The sequence below is a fragment of the Pelodiscus sinensis genome, chromosome 17 (assembly GCF_049634645.1).
Source record: "Pelodiscus sinensis isolate JC-2024 chromosome 17, ASM4963464v1, whole genome shotgun sequence".
Classification (NCBI taxonomy): domain Eukaryota; kingdom Metazoa; phylum Chordata; order Testudines; family Trionychidae; genus Pelodiscus; species Pelodiscus sinensis.
In genome coordinates, this window is record NC_134727.1 from 1,311,577 (window position 1) to 1,330,309 (window position 18,733).

Below are 18,733 nucleotides of genomic sequence, written 5' to 3' on the forward strand. Positions count from 1 at the left end.
GGGGGGGAGAGAGACAGAGCTCGCGAGCGAGAGAGAATCTTTCAGTTTTACCGTCCATCCGTTTGCATTTCATTTTTGTGTTCTTCAGTTGTTATATTCGAATGCTCCCTTTCTAGGACCTGACTCCTGACATACACACTTGACGCATGAAGTAACATTTTGTTCACATTTCAGGTATTTTTGACTCGGCCACATTTGCTATTTTAGCCACCGTGTTCATTGTCAGCTCAGTGGATGAAATAGGAATACAGAAAATATAAATGCCAGTCTGTGGATGAGATCTCTGAAATGTGTGATATACAATAATCTGTACTCCATATATTTTCAAGTCTTGTGATTTTCACATTCAGTTAATAAAAGAGAACAGAATGATAGGTTTCATTGACAATTCCACCAGATGAGGGATAATATGCCAATAACGCAGAAATGTAAAATATGAAATGGACAAACTTGATATTTATGTATAGATGCCCAACATACAGATGTTATGCAGATATATAACATATATGGTAGCGATTGCAATTTGACAGACTGTCTACCCATGTGGTGAAGAAAATCACTCCATTAAGTGGTTTATCCTACATCTTGGGTCACTGAATTTCACAGACTTCAATGCCAGAAAGAAACCACTGTGGTCATCTAGTCTGACAGCTTGCAATATCGCAGGCCAGCCACTCACTCCTTTGACAGACCCATAACCATTGTGTGAGTTACTAAAAACCACACATCATGATCTAGAGTTCAAATTAAAGAGAATTCACCATTAATTCTAGTTAAACCAGTAAGTATGCCATGCCCCATGCTGCAAAGGTAGGTGAACCACACATAAGGTCTCTGCCAATTTGACCCAGTTCCTTCCCAACCCAAAATATGGCAATCAGTTAGATGTTGTGCATGTTGGCAAGACCCACCAGCTGGACATCTGAGGAAATTGTGTTGGTAGTAACTCAAAGCCTTCCCATCTAGTGCACCATCTCCTTCCAGTGAGGATATTTGGTACTAACAGTCATTGATGGAGCACAAACTACTTGCCATTGTAGGCAACCTCATCATACCTTCGATTCCATAAAGTTATCAAGCTCTGTCTTGAAGCTAGCTACGTTTTTTGCCATCACTACTCCCCTAATCAGAGTGTTCTAGAACTTCAGCCTTCTGACCGCTGGAAAATAGTATCAAATTTCAAGCCTAAGCTTGTTATAGTCTATTGTTCTTGTGCCAACATGGGTGCTTAATTTAAATAACTGTTTCCCTCTCTGGTATTGATCCTTCTGACTTATTTATAGAGAGCATTCAGATCTTCCCCTCAGCCTTCTTTTGGTTAGACTAAACAAGTTACGCTTCCAGAATCTCCTCTTGGTGTAGGACTTCCATTCCTCTGATTATCAAAACAGCCTTTCCCTGCATCTCTTCCAGATTAAATTCATGTTTCTTAATCATAGAATATGATAATTACATCCAATATTCCAAATGAGGTCTCTCCAGAGTCTTGTATCAGTGTATATTTCTACAGGAAACACCTTACCTGATGAGTCATAAGATTGCATTAGTTTTTTCATGGATACATCATTTTGGTGGCTCATAGTCTCTCTCTGTTTGACTGGTTAGTACACCTGGCCATTCTCCTCCTCTGTCACATACAACTGACACATACATAGCTTACAGCCAAAATTCTTGTTTAGTCTCCAAGTGCATGAGTTTTCACTTTACACTATTAAATTTAATCCCATTACTATTTCTCTAAATTTCAAAAGGTCATTCATATGTTCAGATATGTTATTCCAGTCCACTTCCATTTTGTCAATACCTCCCAATCTTGACTTGTGCCAGTCTCATATTTTATTAGCACACTCCTGCCTTTGGTGCTGACATCATTAATAAAAATGTTAAATAATATTGCTCCCAAAATTGATCTCTGAGGAACTCCCCTAACAGATGACATCCAGCCTGACAATTCACCTTTCAATATGACTCATTCTAGTGTCCCCATTAAACACTTCCTTATCCACATTTCAATTCTCATATTGCCATCTTCTCCACTGTAATAATTTCCCATGTAGAACTATCAAATGCCTTCCTGAAATCCAGGTAGCTTGGATCAACCACATTTCCTTTGTTTAAAAACTTGGTTGTCTTCTCCAAGAAGGTGTGATGGCGCATTGGGGTTTTCCCGTCTCCTGCACCCCTGTAATGGCCCCGACAGACTCCACCAGCTGGTAGAACAGAGGGAGTTTATTGCTTCTCCAGGATACAGCACAGCACAGATGTCATCTGGTTACAGGGCAGGCTTAGGATGCCTCAGCCCCCCTTGAGATGGGGGAGACTGGGCCCCTAAATCCTAGCCCATTGCCTAGGCTGCTTCCTCCATGAAACCAGCAGAAACCTAACCCCCTCACTTCCAGCCCTACCCCCAGCCAGGGCTCCACTCCCCTTCTTCCCATTGTTCCGCTCCCTGGGAGATCACTGGTCAGACAGGTTCGGAGCCCCCTTGCATAATGACTCATCCCCTGCCCTGCTGGGCCATGCTGCAGCCAGCAGCCAGTGAAGGTCACTCACAACCCACTGCCCAGCATAGCAACCAGCAAGGTACCCCCCACTACGTTACAGAAGGAGATCAAGTTGATCTGGCATGATCTCATTTGCCTTTTATAAAATCTCATTGTATTTCATCCTAATCGCTGTTTAACTCTCTGTCCTTATTTACTTTCTCTTTTAAAATTTGTTCTACAACCTTGCATACAGTTGAGGTCAAACAAAAAGGCCTCTAGAATCCTGGATCACCTCTCCACCACCTTTCGTATAAATAGGTCTGTATATTAGCAATTTTCTAGTCCAGGGGTTCTCACACATCATTGCATCACACTGCCTCATCTGACAACAAAATTACTACATGAATCCAGAAGCACGGAACAAAGCCTGAGCCAGCCTGAACCCCAGGTGAGGGGATCAAAGCCAAATCCTGAGCCCTGCTGCTGATGGCAGTGTGACTCAGGCTTGGGTTTTGGCCCTCGGTGATGAGACTAGGGCTTCGGCCCCAGGTTACAGCAAATCTAATGCCATCCCTGATGACCCCATTAAAATGGGGTCACAATCAACTTGGGGGTCCTCACCCACAGTTTGAAAACTGCTGTTGTAGTCATAAGTCATGACTCCAAGTTTACAGATTCATTCAGTTACAATCTGTCTGCAACGTAATTTTTCAGGAGCACTTCAGAGGTCCCAAATCACTGAGCTCTTCCAACATGGAAATGTTTTGAGAGAAATATTTTCTTACCCTCTCCAAATGTGGACTCTGCTTCCTCACCACACCTAGAAATATTTAAATGGTAACAAAACAAGGAACAGTTCTAAGGCCCTGTCTTCATTACGCTCAGGGGTGGCCCTAGGTTAGCTGCCAGCAACTCGAGCCCTACACAAACCATGCAATCAGCGCCCCCATCTCCAAACCCCTCAATGATATTGCACCACCATTTGGCGTCCCATTAACTTGGCACTCTAGGCGACCACCTAGGTTGCCTATACGGACGGGCTGCCCCTGATTACCTCAACACTGTAGCAATCGATCTACTGGCCGTCAATTTTTGTGTCTATTTAGACATGATAAACCAATCTCTGGGTGTACTCCTGTCCATGCCAGGTACCCCATTAAGATGAGAAGAGTAGCCCCCACCAACCTCACCTAATAAAAGATGCTGCAGTGAGTATGTCAACTTCAGTGGCACTGATAAGTGTAGACAAGGCCTAAGGTTCACTACCTGGAGATCCTGAAGGGCTGTTAGGTAGATCTATGTTACTATAAAGGAGAGTTTCATATTCCCATTGGGATTCAAAACTTATTCATAACTCATAAAAGTGACACAAAGAAATTTCCCCAAACTTGACATTTGTATGTAGACATAGGCTTTCAAATGACATTTTTAAATATTTGCATACCTGCTTATGAACACTTAACACTGGATCAGGGTAGCTGACAGAAATCTGGCATTACAACTTCAAAGAAAAATTGCCTTACAACTTTTTTAATCTTGCAAGTATTTGTAAAGGTGTTTTCCCCTTTAATTGTGTGGAATACCCAGAATGAATAAGACTGTTGCATAAATACTTTATTATCACTTACATAGCATAACTATACCCAGGCTCTGCCACTGCTGAGGAATAAAATCATAAACACTTATGCCAATAAAATTTCTATAACACACCATAGTCTAACACAACCCTATAATGGGAAACATCTGAACTTTTTCTAAGCAATAAGTGTATTTTACTTTATTTGTGGCTATAACCTAAGATCTTATACAATCATAGAATCATAAGACTGGAATGCACTTTGAGAGATCATCCAGTTTAGTTTCCTGCTCATACAGCAGCACTAAATATCATCTAGACCATTCCTGATGGTGTTTATCTAACCTGCTGTGACGTAGTGGGGGTACCTGGCTGGTTTCTTTCTCGATCTTGGCGCTCCTTCTCTCGGTCCTGGCGGTCCCTCTCTTGGTCCTCTGCTTCCAATTCCTTTATCTGCAGCTGGATCTCCAGCCGCCGCAGCTCCGCTGGGCTGGCCCCTGCCCTAGATGGGCTACGGCTTGCAGGCCTCCCAGGAGACGCTGTCTCATCTCTCCAGTGGGTTCCAGCACTCCTCCCCCTCTCTGAGCCTGACACACTCTCAGGGGGGTCTGGCTGCTTCCCCTGGGGACAAGATCCTGGCCCTGTGGCTGGTCATTCTCTTCCAGCTGAGCAATCAGCTGGGCCTTGGTTGCTTTCTGCACAGGCAAGCCCCTCTCTCTGCACAGCCCCACCAGCTCTGCCTTCAAGAGTCGGGTGTAGGCCATCTGCCCGCTGGTCCCCTCGGTGCAGACTCACCAGTCTAGTGCTGCAGCGCCCCACGATTCCCAGGAACCGCTTCGCTCTGTCTCCAGCACGCCTGGCTCCAGGGCTCTTGCTTCTACGGTGCCTTGTCGCTCGCCGCTGGAAGCTCCATCCACGGGGTGCAGTGCATCCCACTTCTGACACCAGTGTGACGGCGCGTTGGGGGTCCCCCATCTCCTGCACCCCGAAATGGCACAAACAGACTGCACCAGCCGGTGGAATAGAGGAAGTTTATTGCCTCTCCAGGATACAGCACAGCACAGATGTAATCTGGTCACAGAGCTGGGCTAGGATGCCTCAGGCCCCCTTGAGATGGGGGAGACTGGGCCCCTAAACTCCAGCCCCTTTCCCTAGGCTGTCTCCTCCATGCTTCCAGCCAGCAACTAACCACCCCCCTTCCAGCCCTGCCCCCCAGCCAGGGCAGCATTCCACCCTCCTTTGTTCCTCTCCATGGAGGGTGTCTGGCCATACTGGTTTGCATAGTGACTCATCCTGTTTTGCTGGGTCGTGGTACCCACGGCAGCCAGTGGGGGTTACCCCAGAGCCAGCAGCATAGAAACCAGCCAGGTACCCCCACTACGTCACACCTGCTCTTAAAAACTCCAACGATGGAGATTCCACAAGCTCCCTAGGCAACTTATTCCAGTGCTCAATCAAACGATAGGAAGTTTTTGCTAATGTGCAACCTAAAGTGCTCTTTCTGAATGTAAGTCTGTTGCTTCTCGTCTATCCTCAGACATTAAGGAGAACACTTTTTTTCACTTCTCCTTGTAACAACCTTTTATGTACTTGAAAACTGTCATGTCCCCTCTTCAGTTTTCTCCAGACTAAATAAACCTAATATTTTCAATCTTCCCTCATAGATCATAGTTTTCTAGAATTTAATTATTTTTCTTTCTCTTCTCTTGGCTTTCTCCAGTTTGTCCACACCTTTCCTGAAATGCATCACCCAGAACTGGACAAAATACTCCAGCGGAGGCCTATCACTGTAGAGTAGAATTACTTCTGGTATCTTGACAATAGTCCGACCAATGCATCCCTAAATGCTTTTTTTTGTACTAATGTTACACCAATGACTCATATTTAGCTTGTGATTCACTGTGATCCTCAGTTTTTTTTAAATACTCCTCCCTATGCAATCAGCAATTTTATATGTGTACTACTGATTGTTCCTTCCTCAGTGGAGTACTTCACATTTGTCCTGATTGAATTTTTATTTGCTTTAAACCGTTTCCACAGTTTGTTCAGATCATTGTAACTTTTAAGCATATCCTCCAAAGCATTTGCAATCTCCCCTGCCCCCAGCTTGTTATTGTTTACAAACTTTATAAATATAATCTATATGCTACTATCTACATACTTGATGAAGATATGGGACAGAACTGGATGTAGGACTGGTTCCTGAGAGACCCCACAAGATATGCCCTTCCAGCTTGATTGCAAATTACAATGTGTCCCGAGTCCGCATTATAGAAGCTACATTTAGGTTGTATTTTCCTAGTTTGTTTATGAGAAGGCCATGCAAAACACTAGTAGCCTCCCTAAAGTCAAAATGTACCACATTTACCATTTTCCCCATCCACAAGGCTCATTACTTTCTCAAAAAAAGCTATTACATTGGTTGGACACAATTTGTTCTTGACAAATCCATGCTGACCATTACTCAATCACCATCTGATCTTCTAGGTGTTTGCAAACTGATTAATTATTTCCATTATGTGTCCTGGTACTGAAATTAAGATGTCTGGTCTGTAATTCCCCAGATTGTCCTTATTTCCTTTTTAATAGATTGGCACTAGAGTTAACATTTTCCAGTTCTCTGGAATCTCTTTTGTCTTAAATGGATTTTCACAGATAATTGTTAACGGCTCAGATGTTTTCTCAATTAGCTCCTTAAGTAATCTACAATGTATTTCATCAGGTCCTGGTGACTTGAGTTCATTTAACTTGTTTAAGTAATTCTACCTTGTTCTCTTTCCATATTTTAGCCTCCGATTCTACTCCATTTTCACTGGCATTCACTGGATTAAGTTGGCCAATACCCACTAACATTTTAAGCATTAGAAGTAAGAGAAAAACTGAGCACAGGGCAGGCCCACAACAAAGAGAAGAGGGAAAACAATACCAGAAAATGTGGTAATGGCAGAAGAAGTGGTAATTGATTTTTTTTTGTTTCAGCAGAAGTACCTGTCAATTGTAGGACCCATGTTAATGAGGCTAAATAAATGGACTACCTGTGTGCCATACATAGCTTTTGATGTGGAAATGTAAATGTTAAAGACAGGAGAAATTAAAAGGTACTATGGTTGTTTCTGCTATTTCCACTCTGATTCATCAGATGGAATGGATTTTGTTCATGAAAGTTCATGATTCTATATGTTAGTTAGTCTCTAAGGTGCCACAGAACTATTGGTGGTTTACAAAGTTACAGATTAACAGGGTTCCGTTCTGAGATCCCATGCTACCTCACACACTTATGTGAAGTAAACATAAGTTTCTCTACCTTGAAAACTCATTCATATTTTCAGACCATGGAAAATATGAGAATGAGCAAGTCATTTACATAATAAAAGCCGGTATTCTGCAAAACCACAACGTAAAGCATAAAGCTCTGCAGCCCAGCAGACCCCGTCTCATCACTTACACTGCTACATCCCTTGCCCATAAATGACATCCTAGAGCTGTCTCTGTACAGAATATTCTCTGTTACCTCTGACATTTAAGGAACATTAGCCTTGGACAACTGTGAAAACAAGTCACGGATCTAAAAATCACATAAAGCACAGCAGCAGAACCTTACCACGTCAGTAGTCTCCGTTTCAGATTTTAAGACACTACATCCGTTGTTCAGAAGTAAGGTCCTCGAGTTTTCACCGCACAGAACATGCTCCGCTACCTGGGAACTGGGTCTCAGGAAGGTGCAGTTATTCCCCTTTAAGTCCGAGGACAAACACAGCTGGTAGGAATAAGGCAAAGTCCCATCTTCATAGTTTGGTGGGAACATGGAGCCCGTCTTGGAATAAGGCTCAGGACCAAAACACTGAAGTAACTGGGGATTTCCTGACCGCCGCAATCTCATCGCAATGGCCAGTGTCACCGTCAGGAGGAAGAGAAACGAGACCAAGGCCAAGGCCAACACCAAGTAGAACTGCAAATCAGACTGCGGCGCTGAGTCAGCCGACCGGTCGCTCATTTCCGGAAGAGCCTCTTGGAAGTTCTCGGCGAACACCAGGCTCAGAGTCACGGTGGCGGAGAGAGGCGGCTGCCCGTTGTCCTTCACCAGAGCGACCAGCCGGTGCTTCACCGCATCTCTGTCCGCAAAGGCGCGCGCGGTCCGGATCTCCCCGCTGTGCAGCCCCAGTCGGAAGAGCGCCGGCTCCGTGGCCTGCAGCACATGGTAGGAGAGCCAGGCGTTGTGTCCCGAGTCCGCATCCACCGCCACCACCTTCGTCACCAGATAACCCGCCTCGGCCGAGCGAGGGACCATCTCGAACACGGCCGAGCCCTCGGGCCCGAGCGAGGGATACAGGATGCGCGGAGCGTTGTCGTTCCGATCCAGGATAAACACGCTGACGGTGACGTTGCTGCTGAGAGGCGGCGACCCGCCGTCTTCGGCTCTCACTTGCAGCTCGAACGCCCGGAACTGCTCGTAGTCGAAGGAGCGCTGCGCGTACAGCGCTCCAGTCTGGGAGTTGATGGACACGTAGGAGGAGACAGGCAGCTCCTGGATGCTGCTGCGCAGGATGGCGTAAGTGACCCGGGCGTTGCCGTCCAGATCCCGGTCTGAGGCTTTGACACTGAAAATGGAGGCCCCCGAGGGGTTGTTCTCGGGCACGTAGGCGGTGTAGGAAGGTTTCTCGAAGACAGGGGCGTTGTCATTGACATCCGAGATCTGCAAGAGGATGGTTTTCTGGGTGGAGAGCGGGGGGGAGCCCTTGTCTGTGGCTGTGATTGTGATGTTGTACTCCGGGGCCCGCTCCCTGTCCAGGGGACTGTCCGTAACCAGCTTGTAGTAGCTACTGGAAGACGATATTATTGTAAAAGGTAAATTGTGTTGCAGGTGACACGTCACTTCTCCGTTTTTCCCACTATCTGGGTCCCGGGCTTTGATCAGCGCGATCACTGTCCCGGGCACCGAGTCTTCGGGAATGGGACTGAAGACAGATCTGAATGTCATTTCTGGTGCGTTGTCATTTTCGTCAAGTATTGATATTTGAACTTTGCATTGAGCAGTCTGGCCACCTCCATCCCTGGCTTCTACTCCCAGCGTGTATTTGTGTGTCTCTTCAAAATCCAGATTCCCTATATTTGTAATTCTTCCGTTTTCAGGGTCTAACTGATATATTTTAAGAGCGTTTTCCGGAGTGTTGCCGAAGGAGTACGTGATCTGGGCATTTAGCCCTTCATCCTTGTCCGTGGCTTTCACTTCAAGCACCAGGGAGCCCTTCGGCACGTTCTCCCTCACGCTCACTCTGTAAATCTCCTCGGAAAATTCGGGGGCATTGTCATTGGCGTCAGTGACATTGACCCTAATCTGAGCCGTCCCGGTTCTGACCGGCTCCCCCCCATCCACGGCCGTCAGGACCAACCGATGGGACTGCTGCGTTTCCCGGTCCAAAGCCTTTTCCAGCACTAACTCTGGGTATTTGTTTCCATCCGGGCTCTCCTTCACAGACAGGGAGAAATGCGGGTCCCCGCTGAGCCGGTACATTTGCACCGAGTTCACCCCCGTATCTGGGTCGTGCGCAGATTCCAGCTGAAATCGCGCACCCGGCAGGGCTAACTCATTGATTGCTAGGTCAGCGCTACTCTTGATGAACCGCGGGGCGTTATCATTAATGTCCTGGATCGCTACAGTCACATGGAAAACGTTCAGAGGGTTTTCCACCACCGTTTCCAGAGTCAGCACACAAAGCGGAGTCTCCCCGCAGATCTCCTCCCGGTCTATGCGGCCATTCACAGACAAGTCCCCGTTCTCCCCATTCACACTGAAGTGCTGCTGTTCCGAACTGACACGGAGCTTCCGCAGCGGCAGCTCCCTCAGCTCCAGCCCCAGATCCTGGGCGAGGTTCCCCACGAGGGAGCCTTTGGCCATTTCCTCGGGGATCGAGTAGCGAGTCTGCTCCGGGGCCGCGCGGCAGAGCAAAGGGAAGAAGCAGGCGAGGAGCAGTACTTGCCGTGGGGCCGCCCGGCGCCTGGTCTCCATCCCGGTCGCTGTCAGATTCGCCCCGTCCTTGCTGCCTTCTCCGTTCCCATTCATGCGGCGCCCCCCGCCCGGTGCCGAGAGGCGCGCTCACGTAGCGCAAACCGAGCCGGGGGTTTGCTATGGGGCAGAGCGCTCCGCGGCGGCTCCCTCTTGCCGGACGCCTTGGGCAGGTCCCTCCGCTGCTTTCTCCCCGCCCCGCCCGGCGCCGTGTGACGGAGCAAGCGCAGGCAGGAGCCGCCAGTGGATCCCGGCTGCAGCGCCGGCTCCGCATTGGCCAACAGCGGCACTCGGAGCCTCAGTCCAGAACTGCAGCAGCCGCGGTCCCATCACGGCGCCGGCGCAGCTCAATCCGTTTGTATTTATTTTTATTAACGTGCCACTTTGTAATAATGGGAAGAATGCGCTCGGAAGCAGGTTGCTTTCGCTGCTCACTGTTAATTACTTCATTCCAGAGCGGAACTATAAATATAGTCTCCATTTCTTTGTAGCTATTGCTCTGTATGTGGAAGTTATAGCCTGAAATCGAGTCGGTTTCTGCAAGCTGATACGTTTGATTCGCAGTAAGACAAATAGCTGTCTGGTGAATCTAAGCATGTATACGGATGATTTATAGTTATTATTTGCAACCCGTATGAAATGAGTAGAAACAACAACTTCCCAACACTTGCAAAGAGCTCTCGTTTGTGTATCACAGTCCTCAAATATCCACATTCACACCTCCAGCAAGTTGTAATTATGCAATATTTTTGAGAGAATTATTTTCTGAATGAGAAGAGCAGGAACCATTGTGGGTTTATATACTAGTGAGGCTGCATATAAAACCCATTTCACACCTAGGTATATATCATCCAGTTTAAGCTTCTTAAAAAATAAATCTGCCTACTAAGAACGCAGAGCCTGTTTCCACAACTGCAAAAGAAAGATGAAGAAGATCCTACTCCTTTAAGTGACACTGCCCCTAAAAGCTACGTTTCCTCATAAATCCCAAGAACTGAAATAAAAGGAGTCCAGAGGAACCGTTATGCGTTCCATACATAGAATCATAGAATTATAGAACCATAGAGCTGGAAGAGACCTCAGAAGGTCATCAAGTCCAGCCCCCTGCTCTAGGCCAATCCCAACTAAATCAACCAGGCCAGGACTTTGTCACGCCGAGACTTAAACACCTCTAGGGATGGAGACTCCACTACTTCCCTAGGTAACCCATCCCAGTGCTTTACCACCCTCCTAGGGAAATAGTTTTTCCTAATATCCAACCTGGACCTCTCCCACCACAACTTGAGACCATTGCTCCTTGTTCTGTCATCTGTCACCACTGAGAACAGCCTCTCTCCAGCCTCTTTGGAACCTCCCTTCAGGAAGTTGAAGGCTGCTATCAAATCCCCCCTCACTCTTCTCTTCTGCAGACTTAACAAGCCCAAATCCCTCTGCCTCTCCTCATAGGTCATATGCTCCAGGCCCCTAATCATTTTGGTTGCCCTCCGCTGGACCCTCTCCAATGCACCCACATCCTTTCTATAGTGGGGGGCCCAAAACTTAACACAATACTCAAGATGTGGCTTCACCAAAGCCGAATAAAGGGGAATAATGACATCTCTGGATCTGCTGGCAATGCTCCTCTTAATGCAACCTAATATGCCATTAGCCTTCTTGGCTACAAGGGCACCCTGTTGACTTATATCCAGCTTCTCATCCACTGTAACCCCCAGGTCCTTTTCTGCAGAACTACTACTTACCTGGTTGGTCCCCAGCCTGTAACAATGCTTGGGATTTTTCCATCCCAAGTGCAGAGTCCTTGTTGAACCTCATCAGATTACATGAGCATCCCTAGAATCATGGGAATGTTCTTCGAAAAGCCCAGCATGCAACAGCTTTCCCATGATGCAAATCTAAAGTCAGACAATCTGTGATGTCAGAGCAAGTCAGACAAATCTGTTACTAAGCGACCATTACACCAACATATTTCACTTAGGTATTAATCTATGTCTGTCCACATAAGTTTCAAATTTAATTCTTTAAAAAGAGGGGAGGGATAGCTCAGTGGTTTGAGCATTGGCCTGCTTAAACCCAGTGTTGTGAGTTCTATCCATCGGGGGATTTAGGAATAGAGCAAATCTGTCAAGGATAGTACTTGATCCTACCCAACGGGCAGCGGACTGGACTTGATGACCTCTCTAGGTCCTTTCTAACTCTATGAGATAGGTATAGAACAAAGAAGAATTAAAAGATTCTCTCTGAAAGGTTGAATTAAGCAGTTAATCATAAGTAGGGGACTCACGGCAATTTCTTCATTGTGTATTTCTACTCATTCTCATACCCAAAAGAAACGAGAAGAACCAGTATGATCCTGGGATACATAAAGAGGGGAATCTCAAAACGGAGAGATTATTTTACTACCTGGTACTGTTGTGACTATTATTGGAACACTATGTGCAGTTTTGGTGCCAACAATTCCAGAACAATGTTGATAAATTAGAGACTGGTCAGAGAAGAGCCATGAGAATAATTAAAAGATTGGAAAACCTGTCTCCTTGAGTCTAATGGCTAATGGCTGGAAGTTGAAGCTAGACAAAATCAGATCAGAAATAAGGTGTAAATATTCAATAGAGAGAAGAATTAACCACTGGAACAATGTAGCAAGAGTCCAACGGTTCCAAAGGACGTGGTACATTGTCCATCATGGACCATCTTTAGATTAAGATTGGATGTTTCTCCAAATGATATGCTCTAGTAATTATTGTGTGGTAGCGCCATTGCCTATACTATAGGCAAAGCCAGATTCTATGATAAAAAAGACCTTCTGGCCTCAAATCTATTAATGGATGACATATGAGTACTAAAGAGAAGCTGGGAAAGTTGTCTGTGTAGGCACTGTCTTAAATGGGTGATATTAAAAATATTAAAAATGTATTCAGCATTTTTTTCTGGCAATATACACATTAAGTTTCAGAAGATCTAGTAGTAGAAGAAGCTATGGACTCCTTTGTACTGCAACAGCATTACATATGCCCCAACTATGCAGAGACATTTTGGGAATGTACACAATCCGACGCAATCTATCACCAGTGCTCTGCCCTGGAAAACACCCAGCATTCCAATCCATGGTTGAGGTTTGAAGAGCTGACATAACAGCAACTCCCAGAAGAATACACCTTTCATATCCTAACTATGCAAAGTCCCCTTGTAATTATAGAGGTTCCCGGCACAATTAGGCTTTCTTTAATTATATAACAGTGATGCTGAAGAAATAGAATTGCTATGTCACTGAAAAGGAGAGGTGTCTATCTCTTTCATGGCACAGAAACTGATCTAGGGCACTAAATGATTTGAAGCTATTGAACCTTACATAGCTTCTATTCAAATACTTCAAAAAGTATATCAACAATATCTATGGTACACATAGGTTATAGGAAGGTTTGGCATAAAGATTTTCTTATTACCTAGAGTGACGTGAATACTTCACTCGTGATTTTGCCACAAGCAACTAATTCCGGTTACAAAGCCATATCAACGCAATCTTCCCACTGGGTTTTGGTGTAGTTGATAGATACACAAGTGTCTGGCTACGTCTACACTGGCCCCTTCTTCGGAAGAGGCATGCTAATTTCTAACTTTGGAATAGGGAAATCCACGGGGGATTTAAATATCCCCCGCGGGATTTAAATAAACATGTCCGCCGCTTTTTTTTCCAGCTTGGGGAAAAGCCGGAAAAGAGCGTCCAGACTGGCATGATCCTCCGGAATAAAGCCCTTTTCCGGAGGATGTCTTATTCCTACCCTATTCCAAAGTTAGAAATTAGCATGCCTCTTCTGAAGAAGGGGCCTGTGCAGACGTACCCTTCGTGTATCTGTAAAATGAAAGAGATGTGTCACTTAAAACAACTAACATGATCTTTTTATATTCAGGAAGAACTATGTAATTTCTCATGGAACAGCAAAAAAGGAATACCTACAAAGAAGGAATTTAAAAAGTATTTTTAAAACATTGTTAGCATATTGGAATTACTATTTTTTCCTACCAAAATAAGCGATAGACCCCACTGAAAGTATAAACAGGCTCCTAAAATGCAACTACCATGAAGAAATCCACTGAAATGCAAGGAAGAATATTCATTATTGGAGATGCGGGATGGAGTGGTTGGTTGTTCATGGAGGGGACTTTAAATCTTAATCTATTCCATCCTACTTCTCCTTCCAGACCGTAAGCAGGTTGTTTTAGTCCTTCGTGCCCTCTAAAATGGGAATAAAACTGACCCACTTACCCAAATGGGGTAAAGTGAAAGCAGACTCATGCAATTTTGTGATTGTAAAATGCAATAGTCAGCGCCGGAAAATCCCCAACAAAAAACCAACAGTTTAAAAATGCTCTCCTATAACATTTAAGGAACACTAGCCTTGGACAATTGTGAAAACAAGTAATAAATCTAAAAATCACATAAACCACAGCAGCAGAACCTTACCATGTCAGTAGTCTCTGTTTCAGATTTTAAGACGCTACATCCATTGCTCACTAGTGACATCCCAGAGCTCTCACTGCGCAGAACATGCTCCGCTACCTGTGCACTGGGTCTCAGGAAGGTGCAGTTATTCCCCTTTAAGTCCGAGGACAAACACAGCTGGTAGGAATAAGGCAAAGTCCCATCTTCATAGTTTGGTGGGAACATGGAGCCCGTCTTGGAATAAGGCTCAGGCCCAAAACACTGAAGTAACTGGGGATTTCCTGACCGCCGCAATCTCATCGCAATGGCCAGTGTCACCGTCAGGAGGAAGAGAAACGAGACCAAGGCCAAGGCCAACACCAAGTAGAACTGCAAATCAGACTGCGGCGTTGAGTCAGCCGACCGGTCGCTCATTTCCGGAAGAGCCTCTTGGAAGTTCTCGGCGAACACCAGGCTCAGAGTCACGGTGGCGGAGAGAGGCGGCTGCCCTTTGTCCTTCACCAGGGCGACCAGCCGGTGCTTCACCGCATCTCTGTCCGCAAAGGCGCGCGCGGTCCGGATCTCCCCGCTGTGCAGCCCCAGCCGGAAGAGCGCCGGCTCCGTGGCCTGCAGCACATGGTAGGAGAGCCAGGCGTTGTGTCCCGAGTCCGCATCCACTGCCACCACCTTCGTCACCAGATAACCCGCCTCGGCCGAGCGAGGGACCATCTCGAACACGGCCGAGCCCTCGGGCCCGAGCGAGGGATACAGGATGCGAGGGGCGTTGTCGTTCCGATCCAGGATAAACACGCTGACGGTGACGTTGCTGCTGAGAGGCGGCGACCCGCCATCTTCGGCCTTCACTTGCAGCTCGAACGCCCGGAACTGCTCGTAGTCGAAGGAGCGCTGCGCGTACAGCGCTCCAGTCTGGGAGTTGATGGACACGTAGGAGGAGACAGGCAGCTCCTGGATGCTGCTGCGCAGGATGGAGTAAGTGACCCGGGCGTTGCCGTCCAGATCCCGGTCTGAGGCTTTGACGCTCAAAATGGAGGCCCCCGAGGGGTTGTTCTCGGGCACGTAGGCGCTGTAGGAAGGTTTCTCGAAGACGGGGGCGTTGTCATTGACATCCGAGATCTGCAAGAGGATGGTTTTCTGGGTGGAGAGCGGGGGGGAGCCCTTGTCTGTGGCCGTGATTGTGATGTTGTACTCCGGGGCCCGCTCCCTGTCCAGGGTGCTGACCGTCACCAGCTTGTAGTAGTTACTGGAGGAGGACACTATTTTGAACGGCAGATTATCTTGAATGCGACACGTGACTTCTTCATTTCCTCCATCGTCTGGGTCCCGGGCTTTGATCAGCGCGATCACTGTCCCGGGCACCGAGTCTTCGGGAACGGGACTGGACACGGATGTGAGCGTCACTTCAGGGGCGTTGTCGTTCTCATCGAGAATTTCTATTTGAACTTTGCAGTGGCCCGTCAGACCGCCCCCATCCCGGGCTTCCACGCCAATTGTGTAGCTGCTTTTTTCTTCAAAGTCCAGCGTGCCCTGTGTTGTGATCCGCCCATTTCCAGGGTCCAAGGCGAAGAGTCGTTGCGCGCTCTGCGGCAGGTTGCTGAGATAATAGGTGATTTGCGCATTTGTACCTTCATCGGCATCCGTGGCTTTCACTTGCAGCACCAACGTGCCCTTCGGAAGATTCTCTCTCACGCTGACTTTGTACAGTTTTTCAGGGAACATGGGGGGATTGTCATTAGCATCAGTGATGTTAATATTAATCTCAACTGTCCCGGTTTTCACTGGTGCTCCGCCGTCCACAGAGGCAAGGACTAAATGAAGGGATCTGTCTTTTTCCCGATCCAACGGTTTCTGCAGCACTAATTCTGCGTATTTGTTGCCGTCCGGATTTTCCTTCATTTCCAGACCAAAATAGGGGTTGGAACTAAGCCGGTAGCTCTGTAGGGAGTTGGTTCCTACATCCGGATCCTGAGCAGGGTCCAGCGGAAATCGCGCACCAGGCTGTGCGAATTCATTAATGTCTAAAGCGATGTTATTTTTAAGGAACCGCGGGGCGTTATCATTAATGTCCTGGATCGCTACAGTCACATGGAAAACGTTCAGAGGGTTTTCCACCACGGTTTCCAGCGTCAGCACACAAAGCGGAGTCTCCCCGCAGATCTCCTCCCGGTCTATGCGGCCATTCACAGACAAGTCCCCGTTCTCCCCATTCACACTGAAGTGCTGCTGTTCCGAACTGACACGGAGCTTCCGCAGCGGCAGCTCCCTCAGCTCCAGCCCCAGATCCTGGGCGAGGTTCCCCACGAGGGAGCCTTTGGCCATTTCCTCGGGGATCGAGTAGCGAGTCTGCTCCGGGGCCGCGCGGCAGAACAAAGGGAAGAAGCAGGCGAGGAGCAGTACTTGCCGTGGGGCCGCCCGGCGCCTGGTCTCCATCTCAGCCACTCTCGGCGCCTGCTTCCGACCCGATCAGCCTGTGAGGATCCTCGGTCATAAAGCAAAACGAAAGCCCATCTCTGAGCGGAATTTTACCCCAGAAATCCGATTGCGCGGAAGGACTCTCTGTGGAAGCAGCGCTGTGCCTCCGCCTTCCTTCCCCGAGACCTGCGCTTCCCCACAATGGGAGGCGCCGGTGGATCCAGGCTGCAGCCTGGCTCCGCATTGGCCGACAGCGGCACTCGGAGCCTCAGTGAGAGAATTGCAGCGCTGAATGAATCGCGTCCTGAGGGAAGAGGGGGAGTGCAGCTGCCTTCTTCCTCCGGATCCATTTCGGAGGATCTAGGTTATGGAAGCGGCCGGCAGCTAGACAGTCAAGACAGGTCTTTGGGGAATGCAGTAAAACAGAGCGAACAGGTCGAGTCACTATGGGAAACTGCAAAGTCGCCCTGTGCTTTTGTGTTACGATATATCTGTCTCCGAGATACCAACCAGTTGATTCAATACAATGGAAGTCATTGACTGGAGGATTAACGTGCCATTAAATAATATTCTGATTAATATGATGTAACACTTCGCAGTCCCCTGAGAAATCTTGTGTGGACTTTCTGTTTTCAACAGACATAACATTGTTTTTCCTCTCTAGAGAGCAAAGAAAGTCAACCATTTGCGACGCTGAAAACGCACAGCACGCTTTCATGATAAGACTAAACATTTTTCAGGATTAAAACATAAGTGCAAAACCCTTTCCCATTTTGGATTTTTGTTTAAAATGACCTATGAAAAGTTTTATGAGCTGGAGTCTAGAGATCTGGATGAATTCTCTTCTCAGCCCTGTGTGACGGCACGTTGGGGGTTCCCCGTCTCCTGCACCCCGAAATGGCACAAACAGACTGTACCAGCCAGTGGAATTGAGGGTGGTTTATTGCTCCTCCAGCACAGCGCAGCACAGATGTAATCTGGTTACAGGAACTGGGCTAGGATGCCTCAGGCCCCCTTGAGATGGGGGAGACTGGGCCCCTAAAACTCCAGCTCCTCTCCCTAGGCTGTCTCATCCATCCTCACAGACAGCCACCAACCAACTAACTCCCTTCCAGCCCTGCCCCCAGCCAGGGCCGCATTCACCTTCCTTTGTTCCTCTCCATGGGGGGTGTCTGGCCACTGGTTCAACAAGTTTGTCCTTACCTCTGCCTAGCGAGGTTTTCCCTGCTGGGTCTTGCTCCAGACAGCAGAGGTCACCACAGCCCAGCAAGTACCCCCACTACGTCACACCCTGCCACAAAACTCCTGTGTATGACATTTGGAAAGGCACTTAGGCAATTTTTTACAACGTTGTGTGCTTCAAGTAAGTTAATGAAATGCATAATTAGAAATAGAAATATGGGACATGATGCTCAGGAACATGTTTCATATTTCCCGACTGACTTCATGGAGATTTTTGCCTATAATAACTCTTCAAACTTATTTAAGTGTTTAAAATATAGGTGCCTAATTTTAAGCATGTAGAAGGAGAAAGAAATTGGCCTAAATGTCTGTGCTTGACCTTGTGTTTTATTTTTGAAACTGTGATATTTTATTAAATAGACAGAATGTTGTGAAACTAATATACATTGTAATTTTAATGCCCTGGGGGCTCACCAACTGATGAAAGAGGAGAAAGATTCCTGTTGATTTCTGTAAGCCAGGGTTAAGTGCTCCCTTGGACAACATTACAGAATTATGAAGCATAACAGTGATGTTCCAATGAGAGCAATCCGTCATACAGAAAATAAAGCACAGTGATGGGCTGACTGCGGCCT

At 47.1% G+C, this 18,733-nt stretch overlaps 1 protein-coding gene across 1 annotated transcript; it reads right to left on the reverse strand.

Annotated features, from left to right (window-relative positions):
* Window positions 1-10,364: 10,364 nt before the first annotated feature.
* On the reverse strand, window positions 10,365-16,934 carry LOC102443737 (protocadherin gamma-B6-like). The gene is made up of 2 exons (XM_006120700.2): window positions 14,529-16,934; window positions 10,365-10,655 (listed from the first exon to the last, which is right to left on the reverse strand). The coding sequence occupies exons 1-2, from the start codon at window positions 16,932-16,934 to the stop codon at window positions 10,365-10,367; spliced, it is 2,697 nt and encodes an 898-aa protein (XP_006120762.2).
* Between the last annotated feature and the right edge of the window lie 1,799 nt (window positions 16,935-18,733).

Bases quoted from the DNA above. Each gene is read 5' to 3' on its own strand.
- LOC102443737 (XM_006120700.2), bottom strand. From the start codon at position 16,934: ATGGAGACCAGGCGCCGGGCGGCCCCACGGCAAGTACTGCTCCTCGCC. The intron at 10,656-14,528 runs GTAAGGTTCTGC...ATACATGCTTAG, and splicing joins AAACAGAGACTACTGACATG to ATTCACCAGACAGCTATTTG.